Source organism: Motacilla alba, chromosome 1 (genome assembly GCF_015832195.1).
Source record: "Motacilla alba alba isolate MOTALB_02 chromosome 1, Motacilla_alba_V1.0_pri, whole genome shotgun sequence".
Taxonomy (NCBI): domain Eukaryota; kingdom Metazoa; phylum Chordata; class Aves; order Passeriformes; family Motacillidae; genus Motacilla; species Motacilla alba.
The window spans coordinates 62,687,340-62,711,873 of NC_052016.1; the positions used below are offsets into that span (position 1 = coordinate 62,687,340).

A 24,534-nucleotide genomic window follows, 5' to 3' on the forward strand; every position below is an offset into this window, starting at 1 on the left:
ACTAGATAAGGTATGAAGACACAGCAGTTTGCTACACACAGAAGGGATCTGCCTATTTCTGCATCATTTCCACTCCTCTTCTACCTGCCAGCCTCAACAACCAGACAACCTCCACATAAGTCAACTAAACCATCAGAAAGCCAACAGAGAAAGCAAACTCAGATTTAAGTTTGCTCTGGAGAGAATCACAGAGCCAGAACAAGCAGCAAGAACAGACAGGGCAGCCACACCACGAAGGCTGGGAGCAGAGCAGAACACAAAGTACAAGATGCTGTGCACTTATTGACAACAACCTGTTCCATAACCTGATTAGCATGTGGAATTTTATCTGACGGGAATGTAGAGAACTGACTGCTGCTTTCCATCAGTTAGAAGGGCTGCCTTCAGCAAGAGGATATTTTTGTGTAGAAACATCTACCCACAGAGCCTGAACAGCAAGATGCAGTGAGTCCCACACATCTCTTTTGGTTCCCACAAATATTAATTGATGCTGTGGTTAAAAAGGCAAGACAAAGAGGGTGCTGCAGCCCTGCTGGCCCCAGCAGTGCAGAGCTACCAGCCCCAACAATGGTAGGGTGTGAGAAAGCCCCATTCAATGTCTGCCCCTGGGGAAACCACAGCCTTGTCACCTATGCTGGCTGCACAAGCTTGTCAGCCCTGTGGCTGCATGAGCAGAAAGGTTATTTAGCTTTCAGACCTGGTGACATTTAAAGTAGGTGTTTTGTTGATCACCATATCCACCTTTCTCTCAGACTTTAGGTGCAGCCCCCTGTGCTCTTTCCCCAGGGACCCCATCCACTCTCACGGGTACCTTTCCAAGTGCATGGCCACGTAGTTGGAGAAGTAGGTGCTGCACTGACAAGACTGATGCCTCACAAAAACCTGTGTGTGCCACAATGCAGAAACATAGAGAGGGGTTTTCTCAAGTGCAACTACCCCCATGCTGTAAAACTGATGGTTTTAATTACAGCCATGTCTCCTTTCTTTATACTTGATCACGAAAAACACTTCTATTCCATGAATTCAAAGGGCATTCTGCAGCTTGCAGGGCGTTTCCAAGCTTATCAGGGCAAATTTCAGCTTCAGTCCACAATTTGGTATTCAACACTCAAATGAGAGAAATACAACATCGTTTACCAGGCAATTACCAGTCCTCTAAGTAATAATCACAAAAGAACTTTAACCCCCGGGTCCAGCTTAATCGAACAGGAATGTTTATCAGGAACTCGTTCCTAAAGCGATGTTATTCGTGCTATCTTTTACAAATTTCATATTGCTTTCTAAAGCTTTTAAGCAGCACTTAAGATGAACAGGTCACCTCCAGTGCATTGCCTTAACACGAAAGGAAATTTGCAATTTTTACATTAATTTAATGCTCAGTAAGTGATTAATGTTACTGTATTAGATGAAGCTACAGAATGAATTTCAATAATTAAGCAAAATGTTGATTTTTCATTGGAGACTTCCCTGTGATGGCTACAGAAACACCATTTTATTAGTGCAAAAAGTGAGAAAGCAAGAAATGAAGAGTTATAATTTCTCAGGGTCAAAAGGCCACTGGAATAAGAATGAAGAATAAGGCTGAAGTTTGACTCAGTTCCCCCTCAAAATACCCAGGGCTAACTAACTCACCAAGGCTAAACTCTGTGAATTAAGTGGGGCTTTGTTAAGAGCGGCTTTGCAGGATGCTTCCCTGCAGCAACACTTCCATCACAAGCATCTGCAGTGATTTGTCCCCATCTGAAAGCTCCTTTTATGGAAAAAAACAGGCAGAATTTCTTACTTGCTACTCTTTATTTGGCTACAGTTAAACTACAGGACACACAGGTGCTTCCCAATCTTTGTATATTGGCTTTATCCCAACTAAGTTTAATTGGACTTTGGTTTCCATGAAAAGATTTTAAAAAAACCCTAAATCCTTATATATGGGGAAGAACCACCCTGGGATTTGGGTGTATCCACTGACCACAGAGGAAAAGCCCTGAGCAGCTTTACTCTAAACAGTGCAATTAGTAGTTCACTAATAAAAAATATCTTCTCTTGTCTTTGTTTTCTATATGCTTTATGGTTTTGTTCTTGGTAATAATTTCCTAATATATTTTCAGGTTTTAGTTATCTGTTCATATTAAATTTTAATGCAGTGTTTAGCACTTAACTGTGTATATATCTCAATGCCAAGGTCCCTCGAGTGCTGGGTTGGTTGGGGTTTTTTTTGCCTTGGGCTTTCTTTTTTTCTTTTGCTTGTTTTCAAATTATTAAACCAGTCAATACAACACATAATGTTAAGACATGTTCTTCTTCATAATGTCATATAAGATGGCAGTGATTTTGTAAGGCAAAACAGAGCCAGCTTAGAACTGACAGCTTTGGAATGGAAGTGCAAGGACTGGATCAGCACAAGCTATTTCCAACCCTCTTTCCCAAGGGAAAACTGCATGCCCAGAAAGTTGGCTTTTGTTTGCAACCATGTTTTCAGAAATTTCACATGACAATTAGTTACCAGAATTCTGAAATAATTCAGAGCTGCTAAAGCAAAGTAGATGTCCCAGTCTAAATTGAAATAGTATTGATCATGGAAAAAAAAAATCAACAAAATTAAGGATTGTGTCCTAACTTCACACAAGAGTTGTGTTATTTAAATTATGTTCGTATTGGGGCTTGTTTTTACAAAATTTATAAAGAAAAACATTAAAAACTACAGTGTTAATAGTTTAATTCATTTAAGAATACTGGCAGATCTGCTTTTAACTCCATAGAGTGTGTGTATGTTTAATACAAGTCCTATTCCTATCCCTATCCCACTCATCTTGAGCATTTAAGAGTCATCCAGCTTTGTGAGGATCTCCTTTTATCTAGCGATAAAGGAGTTCAAATCTCCCCAGAGAAGGAAAGCCAGGCTGCCACAGCCTGAATATACATCTTACACTTCATAGCTTTAGATGACACTGCAAATCCATTCTCCTCACAGCTTTGCAATAACCTACTCTTCCTCGGAGTAGGTTCCAGAGACTCGGAAGTCTCTGGAAAGACCTGGCAAATCTTGTTAGAAATCAGACTTTATTTCAGAATAATCAATACCATACCTTTCAGCCCCTCTGCTCCTAAAATTACTCTTCACCAAATGAACACCAATTAACCAATTCTCTATCATTTAGAGCATCTCTTGGCAAAGGTCCGTGGGACCTACCTCACTCTACAAAAGCAGTACAAGAGCATCATGAAAATAGCCTTCCTAGCAATGCACAAGGAATTATGTGAAAACACTTTTTAGCCATAAAGATGATAGACCTTCTGTCAACATAGTGACTAAAACTATTGGTTATGTTCAAAAATATTACACAAACCTGTGATAATAGTTGGCAAACAGGGAACTTTTGACACAGTTACTGGTTTGTGGCTCTGCAACCAATCACCAGCTCAATACTGAAGGGAAAAAACAAACCCTGGTCATTAGGACTGCTCCTGTTTGCCAAGCCTGTGAGACTAACCTTTTAAAAATCACTTTGAAAGGAATTTTGAAAGACAGTCTACAAGCAGAACTATGCTTTTATACAACCGTTTTGTTTACACTGCCCAGGATAACCCTGGGCAGGCTGCTACTACAGGGTTTGCAGCTCTTGCACCACTTCCTTCAGCAGTTTTTCTGCTCAATTCACACAAGTGCACATGCAGGTACACAAAGCACTACAAAATACAGCAATCCTTGGTTTTTTTTGCTGAACATTATCCAAGAAAATATAATTTTAGGCTCATTTGCCACACTTTTTTCCCCCAAAACAATTGCTATGAGCATCTTCCAGAGGGATCTGTGTACTGCACTGGTAGTGCTGCTGCAGAAACAATATGTATCTGAAGTAATTAGCAAGTTTATCATCTAGCTCCCAGGGCAGCCAGGCTTCAGTATGACTGATTCTTGGACAAATCTCAAGATTTTTGGGCAAGAGCCAAAGGCCTCAAGGACAACTGAATGAATACCAGTTTCCCACCACTATCTGCACTGGAAGTTGTGTACAATAAACCAAAGCCCACCTGATGTGAACCACTTGACTGTTGGAAATGACAATATATCAAGAAAAAAAAATCTTGAGGTTGAAAATTTTTCCAACAGCTTTAAGCTGTGAAAAAACTACAGGGTGTAATAATTTTCAGCACGGTAAGTAGAGGAGAGATGCTTTAAGGGATCATTATGTTAACAAACATCACACAGTACTAGAAATAACAGTTCTACAGTTATTTCTATGCAGAAAAAAATTCTTACACTGGGGAGCAAAACAGCACTCAAGCACTTACTTTCTTCAGAGGAACTTCTGGGTCACAAAATGCCTATCCTGGTAAAGGCAACTTATTTACATAATTACTATTGTAACAATCAAATTGTCATAGTATTGCCTCACATTTTCTATCAGCTTCATTTACACAGTCCCAGTCCCCAGAAAAACAATTAAGAGCAGTTCTGGGAAATATTTTCACAAGTACAAGTGGAAACATGACAATGAAGCGCCTCTGAGACTTTCGGTTAAAGCCCAAGATTCAGTTTCAAGTTAGGTGCTCTTTCCAATTTCTCATTAGCTGGACAAATTAGGGTACAATGTACCATAAACAATTCTCTTAACGACCTAAAAGTGGTAAGTGTGCCAAAAAACTTTGTAGACAGCAGTTCTTGAGAGCAGGAGAATATCTTTTAGCAGTGTAACCAAGGAGTCAACCAATTACAGATTGAGCAAAAGAAGATGTAACAGATCCTGGGCAGAGGATGTGACCAAGCTGCATGCACAGAAAGAGCAATTCCCCAGAAAAGTTAATACTAGGTAGGGGTTGTTACATGTCTTCAAACCATTAAAAGCAGACTGCTTGTGATATGTAAAAGAAAAAAAGGACTACAAATATCTTGCATTGTACTTCATATAATCTAGAAGAGAAAAATGGCACAAATTGGAGTTCCATAAACAATATGCCATGTTTTGTAAGAAAACATGACAACAAGAGCATGAAAACCATTTTATGTCACAGATTTATCAACCAATTCTGGAAAACATTTTAATGTGAAGAAAATTAGATGTGACAAAGAAGAAAAACCTGGTGCTGTAACAAAACTATCCATGTCACAACATTTTGGGCAGAAACCCACCCTCTGAGAAGAGTTTTGATCTCAATTTAAGCCAATACTTGTATGACTATCATGAAGAGATATCTCAAGCTGAGTTGTCTATACCCTGGTGTGAGCTCAAGGCAGACAAGACCTGGCAGCCACCCTGCTGTGCTTGGCTTTTGAAGCAGAAGCATATACAGAGCTTCTGAGTGCTCAGCTGGCAGAATTTAAGAAGATATTTCCAATTAAGCATTTCAGCCTTACAAGCACTTATTTAACAATCAGTCAAAATGTAGCATTCTAGAGGTAAGAAAGGCTGCACCTGCATGGGGAATCAAATTGACAAGAGAATGTTAGAAAAGTTCTTGCGCTATTATTTAGACTTCATTAAAAAACAAAACAAAGCATTCTTTCCAAACTGAAAAAAAAAAAATTGACAGTGTGATACAAAATAGTATAAAAATCACTAGAAACACCCTGAAGTTTTCAATAACTTGTCTTATCAGACCTGAAATGAAAACTTGGAAAGCTTTTTTTTCTGTTACACCTGTTTCATACGCACTTTTCAGTAATTGTATACATCTACTATTTTATCACTTACTAAGTGTTTTTTCACTCAGCTTTCTCTCAAAGTGTTGCAGCTGATTCTGAGGCAGATCACAAAATGAGTTTGGGTTGGAAGGGACCTTCAAGTTGGACCTCATCTAAGGGTCCAACCCCCTGCCATGGCCAGGGACACCTTCCACTAGACTAGGTTTCTCAGAGCTCCATCCAGTCTGACCTTGAACACCTCCCAGAAATGGGATACTCACAGCTTCTCTGAGCAACCTGTGCCAGTGCCTCCCACCCCCACAGTAAAGGATTTGCAACTAGTATCTAATCTAAACCCAACCTCTCTCAGCTCAAAGCCATTTCCCTTGTCCTGTCACTACATCCCTTATTAAAAGGGATAAAAGATACTACAGAGCTTTCTACTAAAAAAAAAAAAAAAAAAAAAAGAAAAAAGAAAAAGTGCTGATCTCCTTACCACCCCAGCTTTTTTTTTCTGGTTATTTCTTCATTTCCCACCACTCACCTCAAGGGTAATTTCACTGATCTACAGCATTAGGTGGTTTCCATAACTACAAACTGTAAATTTGTATAACCATAGGAGAAACAATGCGAGAATTACTATGACAGCAGAATTACTAGGTCAGCATTAGCTTCCCATAGATCTGAAGCAGAGAAACAATTGTAGCTATTATTATCAAATGTAAGAGTATCCCTTAGCAAATGATAGGAGTCAAAAAAGTATCTTACACTAAAATGGACTATCTGGACTATCCATATACATGGAATACACATGAAGGTACCCTAGGAGCCTTAAAAAGTAGACTAAATAAACCTTAAAACAATGCAATATACCAGCTTTAATTTTTTTTTTGTAAGACCGACATGCAGCTGACAAAGAAAGGCAAAAGCAATAAAAAGGTGCAAAAAATGCTAAACAATTTATCTAAGATCTAAGCGAGTGTGTGGATGTGGTAAATGCAGACCACACTTGGATCACATCAACATCTGCAAGAAGTTTGAGCTCACATTGCTGCAAACTAGGCCAGTACTATTTTTCAGAAAATAATGTAAGACGTGATATTCTGTGCCTTTTCTCATGGCCACACAAGAATCCTTTATGAAGACTGATCAGTGATGGCCAGCTCAGACTCTGGAAAACCACACTGGAAGGTGCAACATTTCCCCCTTGGATATTTAGAGCAAAATTATGTGGGATATTAGAGAGCCACAGAATGGTTAAGGTTGGAAGGGAACACAGTGGGGCATCTGGTCCAACCTCCCTACTCCAGCAGGGTGTTTAAAGCCCAGTGCATTTCTATTTGGATGCATTCACAGGGATCTGGGAAAACAACATTTACTTCTTCAAGGTTTAAAATCTACAGCTATAAAAATATAAAATCGTGTTTGGTTGGGTTTTTTCCAAAACACCACAAACCACATCCACCACCCCCCTTCCCATCTGAGTAGCACCAATGCAGAAACCTCCCTCCTCACAGGAAACCTTTGTGCTACACATCTGTGCAGTGAAGGACCCATACTCAGCACCCCACCTGCAGCCCCTTCGCCCACCCACTGCAGAACCCGAAGCCAGAACTTGGGTTGGAGGCTTTGTGCAGGAGGGAGTGGATTTAAAATCAAGAACATTTTATGCCCTCTGCTCTCTCCTTGCGCTGTACAACGCTTACTCCTTTTAATTATATGACCGTGGCATATAATTAAAAACTGCGCCACGTCTATAGAAAGAACTTATGAGACTCCCTGAAGCAATAAATCAATGACATCAAGCAATTAATGAAGAGTACATATCAATAAAGCAGTAAAACTGACTTAGGTGATAAGGTGCACTCAGTTACTAAATGATCAAAATATGCTTCCCCGATCTCATTAAACTACAAATATCCTGCAAGAAAACACAAATGAAAAATGTGAAATCCTTCAATAACAATGTGCTTTTCTGTCAAAGCTCTGCATTTTTATTGTGAGAAATTCTTGGTCATTTGTAAACAAAGCAAACCCCAAGTTCAATGTTTCTGAGGCAACCACTATGCTTTGCATACTGATTTGAGATAATTCAAGATTTTTAATCCAGGTTTTTCTCTCTTAAATTTAAGGAAAGCTTAATCAGCTTCTTAAAACTTTTCTTTTACTTCAGTCAGCCTTTTTGGAAGAAATTTCATTGAAACATATTCCTGCAAAAACCCTACATTTTGCCAATGTTTTTCAACAAAAGCATTTTGAACTCTCTGCCAGTACTACCAATCTGGTTGTAGCACCTCTTTTAAAGCAGTGTTTTAAAAGGCATCATATGCTCGTTTTGAGTCTCGATCACTTCATGAACTGTCATTGTGCATGACTTCAAAGTATTTCACCTCTGTTTTAAGTTACAAATGACCACATTGAATCTGTTGCTGTTTACTTCCTGTGGGGTAAGCAGATGCAGGAAGGTTGTGATGACTGGGAAGCTTTCCTCTCCTGACAAGGGATTTTTAAAGTGTTTTATAGAAACTCCTCCAAAATGTTTCCCTTTAGCTCTCAAGCTCCAGAGCCTGTAAAGGTCTCACATTATTGTAGACAATAATGCAATTCCAAGTTCAGTTGAATTTTACAGCTTCTCATATTTGCTCTAGAAAAAACAAACCTGAGCTCAGCCATTTCTCCCAAACTTGCCTCTCACATACTTTCACATGAGATTAAGAAGTCATAACTCTCACAGATCTAGGTTGCATTTTAATCAGGATAACCTGCTTGCCTCAGAAAGTATAAAGAACAAAAGGAAGACTTTAAGACACAAGCTGACCTTGAGATTTCACCACATTGCTTCTGGTAAAGAAGCAGACAGTTTTCACACTGACTTAGGTGTATATACTCAAGTTTTTCTGTGCATCTATATACACACTCCTGATATTTCAGAGAAAGATGGACAAAGAACACTTGGAAACAGTTGTCAAATTTAAAGGAGTTACTTTGATTTGAATGCACTTTTACTTTACTTTCACTGCGAGGAAAATGCTTTTGGTCAGTGTGGGATCCGTTATGGGTAGCTCCACTGCCTGCACCACAAACATACTGGTGTCAAACTCATAGAGAAACCAAAACCCAAAGTGAGCCCACAAGCACAGCAGAGCAGCAGCCAGAAGCCTTACCTAGAAATAACTTGTTAAGAAAAGCTCATACAAGGCACCTCAACCAAGATATTTCAATCCAGTAGAAATTCTGCTATATAGACTTAGGTATTTTTTTTCTTAAGTATCCAACAGGTTCTTTGTTTGTCATTCAGTGGGAATTTTCTATAGCTACTCTGAAGCACAGAAACCAATGACTGAGCTACAGCAAAATCAAAACAGGTTTTATAATTTACTTCCAGGGAAATAAGAGGCTGCAAATGAATGCATTTCTGAGGTTAGACCCACAAATTACAATCTCAACCTGAATCCATCTCCCTGCAACCCAACTCTCTATTTTGTCCATTTTATAACTGCAGGTGATAGGAGGTACCTGTAGCATATTTATTTGTCTGTGATTTTCTAACTCTCTAGACTGGTTGGCCTGAGACAATGAAAACAAAAACCAGTATCAAGAGTGAAGACAGTTGGTCCAAAGCATCCAACACCCTTAAGTCAGTAAGAAAACTTACAGCATCTTCAACGCACTCTGGATCAGGTATTTGCCTAGAAAGCTGTCATCCTTTATCATCCTTTATCATCCCATCAATCTTATGAAAGAAAGCATGACTATGCATACCATGTCTGCATTACTGCTCATTTTTATCCTGCTTTGTGGAAAAATCAATTAGGCATACATGGCTCTCATTCAATACATTATAAATATCATCATTCCAAACAGTTTACATGAAAATAAATGATAGGGTAGTAGACCAAGAGCATAGATCTCACTCTTGAGTTTAGCTGAGGCTGTCAAAACTCACACCACCAAACACTAGGCTAATGTCTGGCCAAGAGTCAAAACAATACAGATTTGAAAGCCTCAAAGCTGAAGATTGCCACAACACTTCCAGCACAGTTTAAGCACGATGGTGCTTCTCCAAGTTACACACCTGCACTTTCTGCCTCATCCCTTGCTTTAGCATTAGCACAGCTATGACTGCAAATTATGTATTTGTTAGGATTAGTTTTAAACCAAATAGCTGTCCTCCTTTGCTGACTGCCTATGTACACACAGCACAAGGGAAGAAGCAGAAAGGCTTAAATGGACAGCAGAAGGATTACTTTGAGCAACAGCCCACATTTAAATGGTTTAAATCAACCATAAAAAACTGTATCAGAACCCAAGGAGTTCAAGAAGTACAGAAAAAGTTAAGGGAGTATTTGTGAGCAGAAGTAGGACCCTTGTGATCCTTCCACAATAACCTGAGTAGGTACATCATACCTACTTAACCACCACAGACAATAGCTGAAGAAATTTGGCAAAACCCAGAGACTTGAGCAAGGGTTGTGCAGGACATTGTAGGCTGCACAACACTACTTGGAACTTCCTCTACCACCTTCATCACAGGAGCAAAATACTATTGCAAGGATATCTCACCAGGAAATGCAACACAAAGCTCCTCTTCTCAGTGTACTGCCTTTTTCTGAGGCTAAATACATTATCACAGAATGGTTTGGGTTGAAAAGGAGTTTAAAGATCACTTAGTTCCAAAACCCTCACCAGAGGCAGGGCCACCTTTGCCTAGACCAGGTGGCTCAAAGCCCCATCCCCCCATGGGCTTGAAAATTTTCACAGATGGAGCACCTTTCTTTCAGAGGACCCACTCCCTTACAGCTAAGGATAAGAATCCCTCATAGCAAGAGCACTTGCTCAGGGCATGAGATGTGGGTTCCAGCCTCTCCCTCTTCTGCCAGGGTCAAACTAATGTCTCCCAGAAAAACACCTTGTCACTTCCAGGATGGTTATTAACAGAGATTCAATGAAAATGCATCATTTATGTTTTGCATTTGAGAACATCACTCCATTTCTCCAAGATTTCAGCAGAAAAAAATGTAATTATCACTTGAGAAGCATGACTTTTGTTCATCCTCCAAAGTTTTAACATTTCCTTTCTTATGTTCTAGGTATTAGCTGATTGCCACATTGAAAAAGCAACTGCTCAATGTGGTCAACTGTGCAGTAAAATGGTTCATAAAGTACCAAATTGGTTCCATAAAACTTCAGGATACAGGCTGGAAGGAAAGAGCAGTAAGGGAAAGTCAGCTGAAGTATTTGTAATCATTGTTTACCAGTACTAATGATATGCTAAATAATCATTATAAGTGATCTTATCACGCAGAATTTAAAGAGTTATTTGCTGACTTACACATTTAGAAAGTAATAGTTCTTCACATTAATCAAGCCCAAGTTCTGCTTTTTGGCAGCAGTTTTCCCCTGACAAGCATTTTCATGTCAGTATTTATCTAAACTAATTAGCTTACCAGCTTGAATAATTCTTATGAAACTTTTCTTCCCCCCTTAACTTCTTACGTTCCGGTTTTGTGAAGGAAACCAAATTAATATCATGGGGTTTGGGTTTTTTTAAACAATACTAACTCACATAGATCTTATTGAATGACTATGGCAAATTCTTTCAATAACTTAATAATGTTACATTTTATAAAAAGCAGTATAGGAATGTGACTGTGGGCTTCTTGCTGCCTCTGACAAACAGAGGTTAAAATCCTCTGTATATAAAGTCAGAGTCCTCCATTTGGCCAAAACTGAAAGAGACTGTAAACACTGGATGCAGTATTTGCAAGTAATTTGGCATGAAAATAAAACATGTCCTCAAGAACCAGTGCAGTAACACCAGTAATCCTGACACAGAACCAGACTACCTTAATCCTGCCCAGAGAACATATGCTGGGCAAAACCTTACACCAATGATCTGAAAAACAGCAAGCAATTGCTTTGGAAGGACACAAATTACAGATGTTCTTCTACAAGTTCTGTTACCCCGACCACTTCACCCCCTACACTTGGAAGAGTTTCTAAAATAATAGATGAGGCTTCTTCTTTCCTACAATTTCTAATGTTTGCTTACCATAGCAAGTGATTTTTAAATTTATTTTAGATTTTCTTAGAACAGCCACGTTCTGCACTTGAAAAGTATTTTGAGTGAAAACAATTAGCCATGGAACATCTGGCAAATTTCTGCCAACTCAGACTTTGAGTTTTTAATCCTAGGACTTAGAAAGTATAAGAATGAGTAGAGCCAGAACTTGCCACAGTGTTTGGGAAAGGCATTTAACTTATTTCCTGTATCTACAGCAGACAGAAACTTCAAGTATTGATGTTATTTCAATCACATTTACAGAGTGACTGAAAAAACCACTTTTTTAAGTTAGAAAAAAATGTAAATGAAAGTTTAGGAACTCAGGTATTTTGTCCTAGTTAAGGCATTTCTCTTCCTACCTGACATTTTAGAGATTCCTTTCATTCTATTCCTATCCACTGAAAATCATGCTGTTAAGATTGTTTACAGTCTTTTTGCCATTTTTATTCCCTCTGAAGCACATCAACATCCACTTTTCAAGCTTTTAGTCTCTATGATCCTTTCCTTCGCTGTTTAGTCCATCCCTTTTAAACCAATCAATCCACAGATAAAAGCTTGGAAAGATTTCATCTTTTATCTAACCTCTACTAGCCTACCATGAGATCAACTAGACTTACACCATCAACCCAAGAGTAGAGGGGGGGAAAAAAAGTACTCTTACAGCCTAAAAACTCATACCAAAGGAGAGAAATTGTTTCCTCTATCTACAAGCAGGAGAGGAGCAGTTGTGTCTCTTGCAAAGGAAACTGAAACAATTTCAAAGAGGGAAGAGAAGCATTTCAAATGCACAAGGAGGAAGTCTGGGATTTTATTCTGAGCTTCCTTTTCCCTTTTAAAGCAATCACACAACCAACTTTTACTTGTAATTTGTATGTGTGATTTCATATGCGTTAAGCTAACAAGTTTCCCGACATGGAGGAGCCTTTAACTGCTTCTGCAACAGCTGGAAGGGATTAAGCTGGCTAGATAAAAATTCTCTGCTCATCCCAAGTTTTATAATGCTCATTTGAAGACCTGCCTGCCACATCAACACAAAATAGGGAAATTTTCAGTGCCATAACAGCTTCACTCTATCTGCATAGGTGGAGACCACCGCTGCATTTTAAGATGGCAGTGAGCCATTTCTCAAAAGCAGTCTTGGAGTAACTTCAGGGGAGCTGAGCAGGCAGCCCCAAAAGACAGCTGAGAAGGTCAAAATATCCAGCCCTGCTTCCTCTGTATCTATTTTTCCAGAGACTTATGGAGGCGAAACAAATGAAGTTTCTTAATGGATCCTTTTGCTTGGCTGGAATCTAATCTAAAAATACAAAATTTTAATGTCTATATTTTTGTCACGTTCAGTAGCCACCGTAATTATCTCAAGATGACATTTAATAGAGGGTTCTCTATGCAAGGGCTTCAAACTATAGCAGTCAAGGCAGTCTCACATCCCAGTGTGGAAGTGAACGAGCTCTTATGTGGAGGGATGCTTGAGGACCAAGTCATAGAAAACTTTGCCAGGATTGGAACAGAAAATCTGTGGCACAGCCAAAAAGATTTCCTGGCTCTTAGCCCTACTTCTCAACCATAACAAATTCTTTCCAGCACATACACATGTTCAAAGAGAAACTCCAGTGAATAAACAAACCAAAAAAAAAAAAAGCTAAAATCCATTAAAATAACTAGATAAATAACAATACTTAGGTGAAAGAAAATATTATCCTGCCAGGGCTTGTCTTCCCTGCACCAGACAGCACAAGTTCTTCTGCATAAGACTGCTTAACCCAAGTGAGAACAAATGCCTGTACCATGACACAGGTGTGCCTCTAAAAGCAGTAACAGTAGTTACTGAATAATGGTCTAACACAGACCATTTTGTGCACCTGACAACCCTCATTTAAAACTGCATACTCTGGCCTTGGAAACACTGTAAGAATTTATTGCAATGCTATTAATGTTGAAGTTGCTTTTTTTCCCTACTAAAGAACTTTCACTGTGAGCATTGGCACAGACTGAATGCACAGACTGAATGCGGACAAGTTCAAATACATTTCACCCTTGACCACAACTTTGGTTTAATTCCAGCTCTGAAGGTGAGGGTACCACCAGAGGAACATACTACACTGGTCAGCACAACTCCAAAAGCTTGGAAAGCCTTCAAATACTTGTTTTATTTCAGTGAAATGGTTTTTGCCAATCAACTTGGACTTCTGAATTTAAGGGTTCCTACCCCCTGTGTCCTAAATGACAGCAAGTAATCAACTCTGTGGCATCTTGGGGAGGAAGAAACAGTGTCCCCTACAGCCACTCTCCTAGGACATTGCTAAAATTATAAGCACTTTTCCTTCTGAACCCTTGAGGTGAAGCAGGCTTGCCACACAAATCCAAAATTGCTTAAACAGGTACCTAAACTCAGAGCAGCAGAGTTATGGGGTAACTGCCTGAAGCAGTACAAAAAACTTGCTCGCTGCCGAAGTGAGAGATGATTTCAAACATCTCATCAGCTCCTGGCTTTAAGGAGCCCATTCTTACTCTGCCTTTGGTGCCCTTTCAAGAGCCACAGGAAGCCTGCTGATGGAAATGCAGGCTTTGCTCATATAGCACTAGCAACAAATGACAGGTCCTAACTCATTCCCATCTCTGATGCAGAAAGGCAGACAGATTCACATATGCATTTCCCTGCAGCAACAGCATTGTTTCCTTTGGAGACAAAAAACCCCTCAGTGTACAAGGCCCGCCCTGCAGCTGCTTCCTCCTGCCTACCCCCTCCTTCCCATCCTAAAGGAAAATAGCCTGTGGTGAAGGAGTATAAGCAAGGCCACTACCCTGTCAGTTCTTCTTCCATAACTGTTAAACTCTAAAATTTAAGGGGTTGGGGGCTACTAAAGTCTTTTCTGAACCTGTCAGCACAAAGCCCAACATCTCAAAACATGATCCAACAAAAGGAGAGAGCAAAATGAGGCTTCCCCCTTGCTCATGCTGGAGCCTGGCCAGAAGGGAAGCTAGTCCTGACTCCCAAATGCTCCCAGTGCACTAACACAGGTTCTTCAGCTTGGACAAGCTCACAGAAACTAAAACACAGCTTAGTAACAATCAGCTACATCTAAATTAAGCAAGTGGATATACAATTCGCCTTTGCCATTCACACTTTTACACTAAAACGACTCAGCCTGACTGCTCAGTGGTAACTCCTTGCTGAAACAAGAAGGGAAGGAAAAACCTGTCAATTCAGGGGTTTCACCTTTTTCATCTGCAGAAAACCTGCAGTTGAATGCTGTTTCTGGACATACACAAATACCACTTAGGTCATCAATTAGCTCAAGGTGCATGTACTGTACTGCACCAGAAGGGTTCAGGGAAAACAGAGTCCTAATGACAATACAACCATACACATAAAGCCCTAAAATAGGCTCTGAGTAGTATCCATGCTTGTAACAGGAGCAACAACTAGGAGCTACAGCAAGGCAGGAGCTGTGACAGAAAGAGCAAAGGCTGAGGATGCACCTTCACCACTGTTTCAAAGCACATTTACAGTGGTAAAATGGACCAGACATCCCACCCTGCCTCTGTGCATCTACACCTTTGTCAAAACGCCAAATCAAGTTCTAATCAGTGAGATACACATTCATTAGTTTCTCTCCCTAAACATGAATTATCGCTTAAGGCTTTGACCTGTGACACCAAATTTCTGTACTGCAGGGATTTTCATTTCAGTAACTGGGCCCGCTCCACAGTCTTCATGTGCAAAGTTGGAGCAGTAAAACTGAGAGCAGAGCTCCTGTGACCTGATGCAGAACGTTTACAGGAAAACCCTTCTTTTACCATGCAAGTTGCCAGGAGCAGAAACAAAATTTAGCGTGTGATGACTGCTTTTGTGAGAAAAGCCAGGAAAAGCTTTATGCTAAGGTACACGTTAAGTTGGACATCTGACTTTAGAAGTCTAAGATGACTATGCTTTACATTTAAGCATGGATTTCAATAGTCAAAGAAGTTTCTTGTGGTTATAGCCTATTGAAGTTAAACTGCTTGATTTCACCTCAAAATCAAGGTGAAAATGTTTCACAGAAGACTATAAAGAAAACTTGAAATTAAATAAGCAAGACCCACTTTTGCATGTTTCTGAATTTCATCTGACATACCTTACGCTAAGAAACTGTGCCAAAATCCTGTGAAGCGCTGTTATTTACTCTCCTTCACAGCAGACTAGAAAGGTTTTGCCCAGAGCCTTGCTTAGGTGCAACTGATTAAAATACAATTCAAAAGAACCATGCCACCCAGCCAGATATGAAGAGATTTGTATCCTAAGACTTAGAAATAGACTGGGTTTGATGCCAGAAGTGAGTCTATCCAAGTTGTTGTTTAATAAATGAGTCTGTCTAAACTGAGATTTATCTCATATCTGCCCCTAAAGGCAGTAAGAACTGGTTTTTTTTACTATTTACTTAACAATGTAATTAGCTACAACATGTTTTTGTTTCAATTATTAGTGACTAATGGGACTATTTTGTGCATATGTGGTAACTGTCCCCCTTGAAATTACCAGAACCAATTGCAGAGTACACTATATGCATTTTGCTGTATTAATTCTGTACTTACATATTCAAGAAAATGCTTTCTGTATCACAACATTTCAAAAAACCACTGGAGTCAATTTTTTTTTAACAAAAGAACCACCTTTCTCATTAGAAATAAAGCTTGAGATGTGCCTTCTAATATGGAACAAGTTTAAAAAAAATCTCTCCTCCCACTGCAACACATCTCAGTCCTGTGAATCTCCAAGAGCAATCCTCTTTTTTCAGTAATTATTTGGTGCAATTATTAAATTACCTATGAATGTTACTTTGTCCCTCTTGAGGTTTGTGCTGGTGTATTGGGGGAATTTGAACAGAACCACTCAGCTGATTTCTGGTGATTAATGTGTTCACTATTACAAGCCAAGCTACTAACAAAAGGCACAATGTCAGTTCAATCCTATATAAAATCCCACAATTACTGCTATCACCAAAGAAAAACTTAAGGGCATGAGAGTTTAGACACTGCAAAGTCTCGTCATAACTAAAGAGAAAGGTTTCCAGACCCCAGCAACACTGACAAAGGACCTCTCAGGAAGCATGGAAAGAGTTAAGAAGCAGCTGCAGCACTTTACAAGCTACATCTGCAAGGTAGAGCAGAGACAGGGGAAGGCAAACAAACCAAACTGAAACCATTCTTCCGCGCCCAGCCTCTTCTTCCTGTGATGTCACGCTACAAATTGCCTGGGCGCTCTGCTCTGCTCTCCAGAAGGAGCTGGGCTGGCAAGAGCTGCCGAGGGCTGTGGGCTGCAGGAGCAAACACGCTCTGGAATTCGGTTTCTGCCCTGGCAGGCAGCTCCCTTCTGCTTCTGTCTCCCGCCCCATGGGGCCAGCCAGCAAGCTGACAAACTTGTTGTATAGAAAGAAGGGAGAGGGGGAAATGCAAGCGCCGACACTTCGCAGCGTCCAGGAAATCGTTTCCTAAAGCACACTCTCCTGGTAAATTCGGATGGATGAAGCTTTGCCGGCACAATCTGCAGCCAAGAGTAAGGCAGAAAGTCCCACAATGGCTTCATTGAATCAAGGTGGGAAATGCAACTAAGCAAGCTTTGGGGCGATCTCATCTGCCACAAGTGATGCGTTTTCTGACTTTTGCAGACTGGCTATGTGATTACAAATAGCACTTGGCAGAGAAGAGAGACTTCCTGGTGATTTCTGCTGGAGATGTACTCCCCTGCCACAGAGCTCACCTTCCTTTCCTGAAGCTTCCCAGCATAACAAATTTGCCAAAGCACACCGTTCAAATATATCTGACCTGCAAGTTCTTCTGGAATTTCAAAACAGTTGCAATAAAAATACCAGAGAAGACGCCAAATCACAGGAATTTTTAACATACCATTATAATGGTAAGCTCTAATTGTTCCACTGAGGACTCCTTTAAATATACTTTGTACGGGTGTATCTTTAGCATGGTGTTTGTTCTCGGCCTCATAGCGAACTGTGTAGCAATCTACATTTTCACTTGTACTTTAAAAGTGCGAAATGAGACTACAACTTACATGCTTAATTTAGCCATATCAGATCTGCTTTTCGTGTTTACATTACCCTTCAGGATTTATTACTTTGTAACCAGAAACTGGCCGTTTGGAGACATTCTCTGCAGGATTTCTGTCACCCTCTTTTACACAAATATGTACGGGAGCATTTTGTTTCTGACTTGCATCAGCGTGGATCGCTTTTTAGCTATAGTACACCCCTTCCGATCCAAGACTCTGCGGACCAAACGGAATGCAAAGATTGTCTGTGCTGCAGTATGGATAACCGTGCTAGCAGGCAGCACACCAGCAAGCTTTTTCCAGTCCACAAACCGCCGGAACAACACGGAGCAAAGGACGTGCTTTGAAAACTTTTCAGAGGACACGTGGAAAACCTACCTATCCCGGATTGTTATCTTCATCGAGACCGTTGGGTTTTTTATCCCGCTCATCCTGAACGTGACCTGCTCCACTGTGGTCCTACGGACCTTGAATAAACCGCTTACATTAAGCCGGAATAAAGTAAGCAAGAAAAAGGTACTCAAAATGATTTTTGTCCATTTGGTGATATTCTGCTTCTGCTTTGTGCCTTATAACATTACCTTAATACTCTACTCCCTTATGAGAACACAGACCTGGGTCAATTGCTCAGTGGTGACTGCAGTCAGGACTATGTACCCCATAACTCTGTGCATTGCTGTTTCAAACTGCTGCTTTGACCCCATTGTCTATTACTTCACATCAGATACCATTCAAAATTCCATAAAAAAGAACCGGTCCACCAGACCACGGGATGTCAGATTCTCTGAAAGGCCAGTTTCAGAAAGCTTCATTCAACACAGCCTTCAGACCATAAAAATGAAAATATTTGACAGTGACTCTACAATATAAACTATATTAAAATACTATTGGGACTAAACTGGAATTAGAAGCCTGCACATTTCTTCAGCTGTGGACATATATTCATATATGTAAAGGCTGTGCTTCCTTCACATCTGAAAAGTTTATTACAAGGCTGTAAAAGTGTTAAGTGTAATAGCACACAGAAAAAGTGTTTTAAAAAAATCTATGTCAAAGGTTTGTTCTGACAGATTGTATGTTAGAAATGAACTTTTGAGTTTAGAGGTTAACCAAAGTCCAAAGACTGTTTCTCCAGTCAAACACAAATGAAAAAGTAGCTTGCTTTCCTTCCTGAAGTTAAAACAGTTGCTGAATTTAATAATGATATCAGTTTCCAAGTTACTGAGGATGGGGGTGAAGCTACCTGCTCCACACTGCAGGAAAATTGCCCTATATTGTCATATCACTTCAGCTACTGTATCTTCCCCAGTTTCCTCTTGCTTCTCTTACTCCTCCCCTACTGTCTTTTCCCCTGCACTTTCCTTCTTAGGGACCATTATGTTCACAGGAGGCTTCAATCAGTGGGTTACAAGAACTTTGTTTCTCCCAGGTTTATATGATAAAAATACATGCTCTCTCCACCAGCCTGGCCCCCATAAAGCAATTATGTCTCCTGGTAGTTTAGAGCATTTGGAAATGTCTCAGACAAACTGGTTTTTCTTCTCACCTCTCTCTTAGAAGCCTGTGTGATTAAAACAAAGTAACTTGTGATGACTGAAGTTAATGCTCTAGGTACAGTACCACTTTAATAAACTCTTCTGTGAGGAGTTCTTAAACTCAGCATGACTTTTGAGGAAAATAACATCCTCTGAGTAAGTTAATTTGATCTCAAAGTACAGTTTATTAGTAAAATAAGACCTTTTCTAACTAGAAATAAACATGTGCATCAAGTTGATTATTTCTTCCAGGAGATTATTTGGTGTCCCATTAAGAAATTCAAGATGCTGTAATTTTGGAGTTCAACTTCCTCTCAATTTTTGCATCCTAGAAATCATTTTAACATGAGCATTTAAAACTTAAAATGCTATTTTCTTTCAAAATTTAAAGGGTATAAAAATAAAGTACTTGGGGCTACGTGCTGGCAAAATTAATCAAGACACTTGGAAAAGTCAGCAACATGTAAAAGGAGAAATCTACATATATTACTGTTACAAACAAGAATAAATAGACAAAACTGCTTTAAAACATCCTGCTATATATGTTTCCCAGCTACTAGGACACTGTGTACATTTTCCTCAGAATTAATTTAACATCACTGTAAAATAAAATAAAATTTAAAAGGTAAAGTGTTGTTTTTTCCTCCTCAAAAACAATAGAGTAAAGAATAAGAACTGAGTTTAAACAAATTTGCACTTAAGATTTAGGGCAGTTAGCTGCAACACACATACAGCACTGAGACATTTTTGCACCAGGGCTGACTACAGAGGAGTGAATCAATGTAGGAAAAAATGCATATTGAGCCATCAAACCATATGATACGTTGTTATCTGAATGAGTTTATTTCTCTATGCAAAGCTTCTGTTTAACTGTTATAAATCAACCATACATTGCCTCCTACTACTGGAAACCGAGTTACTCAACGACTGCTAGGAACTAGTGTTGATTGAATTTTAAATTTAACAGCATTTTCAATCTTTATCCACAAAAAAAAAATTTTTTTCAATCTTTTCCTTTATGAAAGGAAAATTCTTATACTATGGGCTTAAGCTAAAAAGATAGCATACATATACAAATGTCTGCATGACGTCTGAAATAAACTATTATCTTTGTTGGGAATCCTAAACTCTTCTGTTTCATATCCAACTTCAAAAAAGTGCACAAAACTCTTGGCATGAGTAGAAATACTGTTTTCCGTATGCCACTGACAAATCCAAAGTCCAAAACCAGATATGCATCTCTGAAGTCCCAATGCCTCTCTCTCTCTAAGGGGTGTGTTTAATATTAGACTCCCTCCCAGAAGTGTGAGACAAAAGCCCCCAGTGTCACTGCTGGGCTATGCTTCCAGGCTACTACTCCCCTGAGCTTGTCATAGCTCTTACTCAATTGAGTGACAGCTTGTTCAGCAACACCCCTCTGCCTTACAGCAGTGAGCACCCCAGAGCCTCAGTCGGGCAAACAGAACCTACTCTTTCTGAGATTAAAAAACTGCAGGGGAAAAATAAAAACCCATCACTGACTTAAAAGCAGAACAAGCAGACGAAGCCACATATATGAGTACTTCCCCTTCAGACCAAACTTTCCTTGGTATATTACCTCAAGTAGTCTGCAGAGGCACAGACAGTAGCTCTGCTTTGCACTTACTCTCCAGGGCAGCAGCTCCTGTTCTTTGAAAGAGCACAGTGCAACACAGTACAATAGCTTCTGGACATTGAGCTATTAAGTGATCAGAAAGCTCTCTGAGGAAACTTTGTTTATTAGTAAACATTTTCACTTTTTCACAGGAGAAAAAAAAAAACCACAACAAATATCCTAACAAAATAACACAAGAGAGTCAAAAAGCATCATCTGTAACGATGAGAATCAGACCATTACTTGAAAAATTCCTGATCTGACTGATTCACAAGAGGGGGAGTAAAACTGTACCTCCCACAACAAGGTGGTATAGAGACAGGGTACCAGATATTCAGGACTGGATGAGGTTTTCTCTGCCTTTTCTGGTTCTGCAACAAGATTATGCTGGAGAGCTGTGGATGGAGCAATGCTTTCACTGGTACATTCCTCAACAGATGCACTCCCTCCCTCTGCTCTTCACTTTGATACCAACTCTTCTGTCTCTCTGGTAAGGTCTTATGACAAAATTTAAATGTAAAAGCTAGATAAGAAGTTACATTCCTAAGTCATGCCAAGACATTTCAAAGAAAAAAAAGGCTTACATTGTCAGAGCTCCTGAGGATCTGAATGTGTTGCAACCAGTACTTCCTAAAAGTGCATTATTTTTACATATATGCCTACCCAGAGAGAGCTAGGAGTTCAGTTTTAGGATCAAAACTTTAAACACTGTTCTTTGTAGTGTGGTTTCTTCATCTACAGGGTGCAGAAAAGGCACACTTCCTATAAAAATAAAAGCAGGGCAAATTTCATTGATTCCAAGCATGTTTTAGATCTAAAGGCAGGTAGATATTGATAACTAGTTAATTAACCAGCAGTTTTAAAAGACAAGGAAAAAAATTTGCTATAAACACCTTAAACTTACTTGAACATATCATTACTTCAAATGAAAATCAAAAGATCTCCTATTTTATACTTTCTGTATTTAGCTTGAAGTTTTAATTTTTTAATTGCCAGGCAAATTTTTTTCACCTCAGTATAGAAGTATTTTACATTTGAAGAAATACCAAGTCAAATATGTCTTCATATTTTTCATCTAAAGGTGTTTAAAAAAACTCTACAGAAAATACTTCAGGCAGGTAAGGAATACTCAAATGAAATAAACCTCTGATCTTCGGTTTCTTAAGGAAGTAACCTCAGTCACAGAAATGCAAAAATTGAAAAAGAGCTCTTGAGATCCGGTAAAAGATAAGAATAGCTGATCAGACCCCAAACATACAGCCAATCTACAATCCTGACTCCAACAGCAGACAAGGCTGGATGCCTGGGGAACAAGATAACAGCAGGAGAAGCACACAAGGCTTTCTCAAGTGCTGTCCCACTTCATCAGCCATATGTCAGGATTTTCTGGGTCAGATATATTTGTGTGTTCAGGAAAAATGTTTCTTCTGTGAGCTTCTTCTGCCTTCCTGTAAATGTGTGTAAAGTTTTTAATGTTGACAGTAGTAAAAAGTTCACATTATGTGTGTGCACAGGGGGAACAAAACTAAGAAACCCAAACATCCTTTTGTTTCACATCTACTAGTTTCATTAGTGCCCCTCTCATTTCTTTGGAAAGGGGCAGGGAGCACCAGACTGTCATTCAATCTTTCCATATCACTCCTGATCCAACAGTCTTCCATCATCTCTTGCAAATGAGAAAGAGATTTTCACTTGCAATTTCAAGCACCATCATAACCAAAGATGAGATTTCTAGAATTACACAAAGAAGTCAGCTAAAATTAGAGAACCCAGTGAGGTTCACTTTGAGACTGGTAATTTTGAAAATCCCACCTGAGCACAGTATCCTATGTCCTTATTTATTCTTTCAAGTTATTTTCTAAGAGTTTTATCCATTAAAAGAAATTTGTTCATACTTTTCCAGCAGTAAATGTAATATTACAAGGTTCCTGCATCTAGGCAGACCTGTGACTCCTGAGAAGTTCCCTTTTTTACTAGACTATCATCATTCAGACCTCAGGGTTTCTGGCATTTGAGCACCACTGACAAAATGAAAGATGATACATTTCAAAAGCTAAGGCAAAATGTAAATCAGAATGATTCTACATCTAGAAGACAGAAATGCCTGGGTTGCATTTGTTATCCAATTACCAGAATATTGAAAACTTTGTATAAACACAACTATCACTGCATTAGCACATTTACAGAACATACTCAATAGGGTTCATTTAAGATGAGCCAAACTCAGAAAGCCAAGCTTGCAAAGTCTAACACTTTTGCAAGAAGCTGCATGGAGAAGTTTTGCTTTCACAATTCTGGTTTGATACTGAAGCCTTTCACATTTATCACCTCAGCTCCATCCAGTTCCTGTCAGACAGCTGCTTCTAAAAGCAAGCCCAGCTCTTCCCGTAAGAGAACTGAACTTACTACAAAGTTAAAACAAACAAAAAGAACCCTTTACACATTTTCTGATCTTTTATAAAACCTACCACACTGCTGGAAAACTGAAAATTCCAGAGCTGAGAATTTAGATTTTAAATAATTCTTTTTTTCTACCTAAGAAGCAGTCTGTCCACTCCAGTTCTATCAGAACTAAAAGCTGCCCAGCAATAAGAAGGGGTAAATTTTCAGTAGTTTAAATCTGAGGATCAAACCACAAGCAACGACAAAGGAAGGCCGCTAGAAAGAAGTTATTTTATGATGAGATAAAAAGAATATTTTTGCACACACATAGTTTTAATATTTCCCCTAACTCTATCTTTTTTAAACAGTGAGTTCCTGCCTTAAAGGACAAAATTCTTAAATAACAATGCTAGCAACAGGAGGCACCCAAAATTAATGCAACCATCTTGTGAATAATATTAACTCTACCTCGCATGAAAACAACTTTGGTTAGGTTAACTCTGCTTTTCAAAAGAATTCTGCAAATCCCGCTGCTTTATGAAAGGAAGTCAACTGGAAAATTTTATTAAGTACATAGCAAAACATGGACAAAAATGAGAATACCAACAGTGAAGCAAGTACCAAAATATCTACCTTTTCAGCCTAACAAAAAATGTTTCCTTAATGAAATCAAATCTGAAAACTGCTGGTCTACTTAAGTTATTTCACACTTCTTACATGTAAAAGAAAGTTTACCACATATACTGCATGTTATTGTATTTCACACACTCCTCTGGGTAGCAAATGAAAAAAAAAAAAAAAATCAGTACCGACTGCTGTCCAGATAAGATCTGTGAGTTCCTCCCAGCTGCTGGAAGGTGCAACAGGCACGCAGAAAGCGTGCCAAGCACGGGCTCTGGTGTAGGCAGGGTGACTCCCAAAGGGAAAGCACAGGGTGCTGGCACTCCGGGGATGTACCCAAGCCAAGTTCAGACCAGGCAGAGTCTACGTGGGTGAGCCTCCAGTCCCTGCTCAGGAGAACACCAAGGATGCAGCTGCAGAGGCTCCGCACTCAGCTGTACCACGGGCACCTACCAGCCTGCACCCACCCCATTCTGACAGGCACAAAGGAAAAGCTTCCACCAAACCTAGAGGGATCACCTTTCTGCAGGGGGCTGAACACTATGCCTGCTCAACAGCTGTGAACAGGGGCATCCAAATTCCCCACAAGGGCTTTTTATTACTAGAAAGTTACTGTAAGATAGTGATACAAAC

The 24,534-nt window shown here is 39.5% G+C and overlaps 2 protein-coding genes across 2 annotated transcripts in view; one reads left to right on the top strand and one right to left on the bottom strand.

Moving 5' to 3' along the window:
• Positions 1-24,534, bottom strand: part of RB1 (RB transcriptional corepressor 1) — a 72,172-nt gene that overhangs the window by 10,327 nt on the left and 37,311 nt on the right. The window lies entirely within an intron of this gene.
• Positions 1,873-24,082, top strand: LPAR6 (lysophosphatidic acid receptor 6). Its single transcript, XM_038140855.1, is given in 2 exon segments — positions 1,873-18,457; positions 18,460-24,082. Coding segments are annotated over 2 exon segments (939 nt in total). The 5' UTR covers positions 1,873-17,577; the 3' UTR covers positions 18,519-24,082.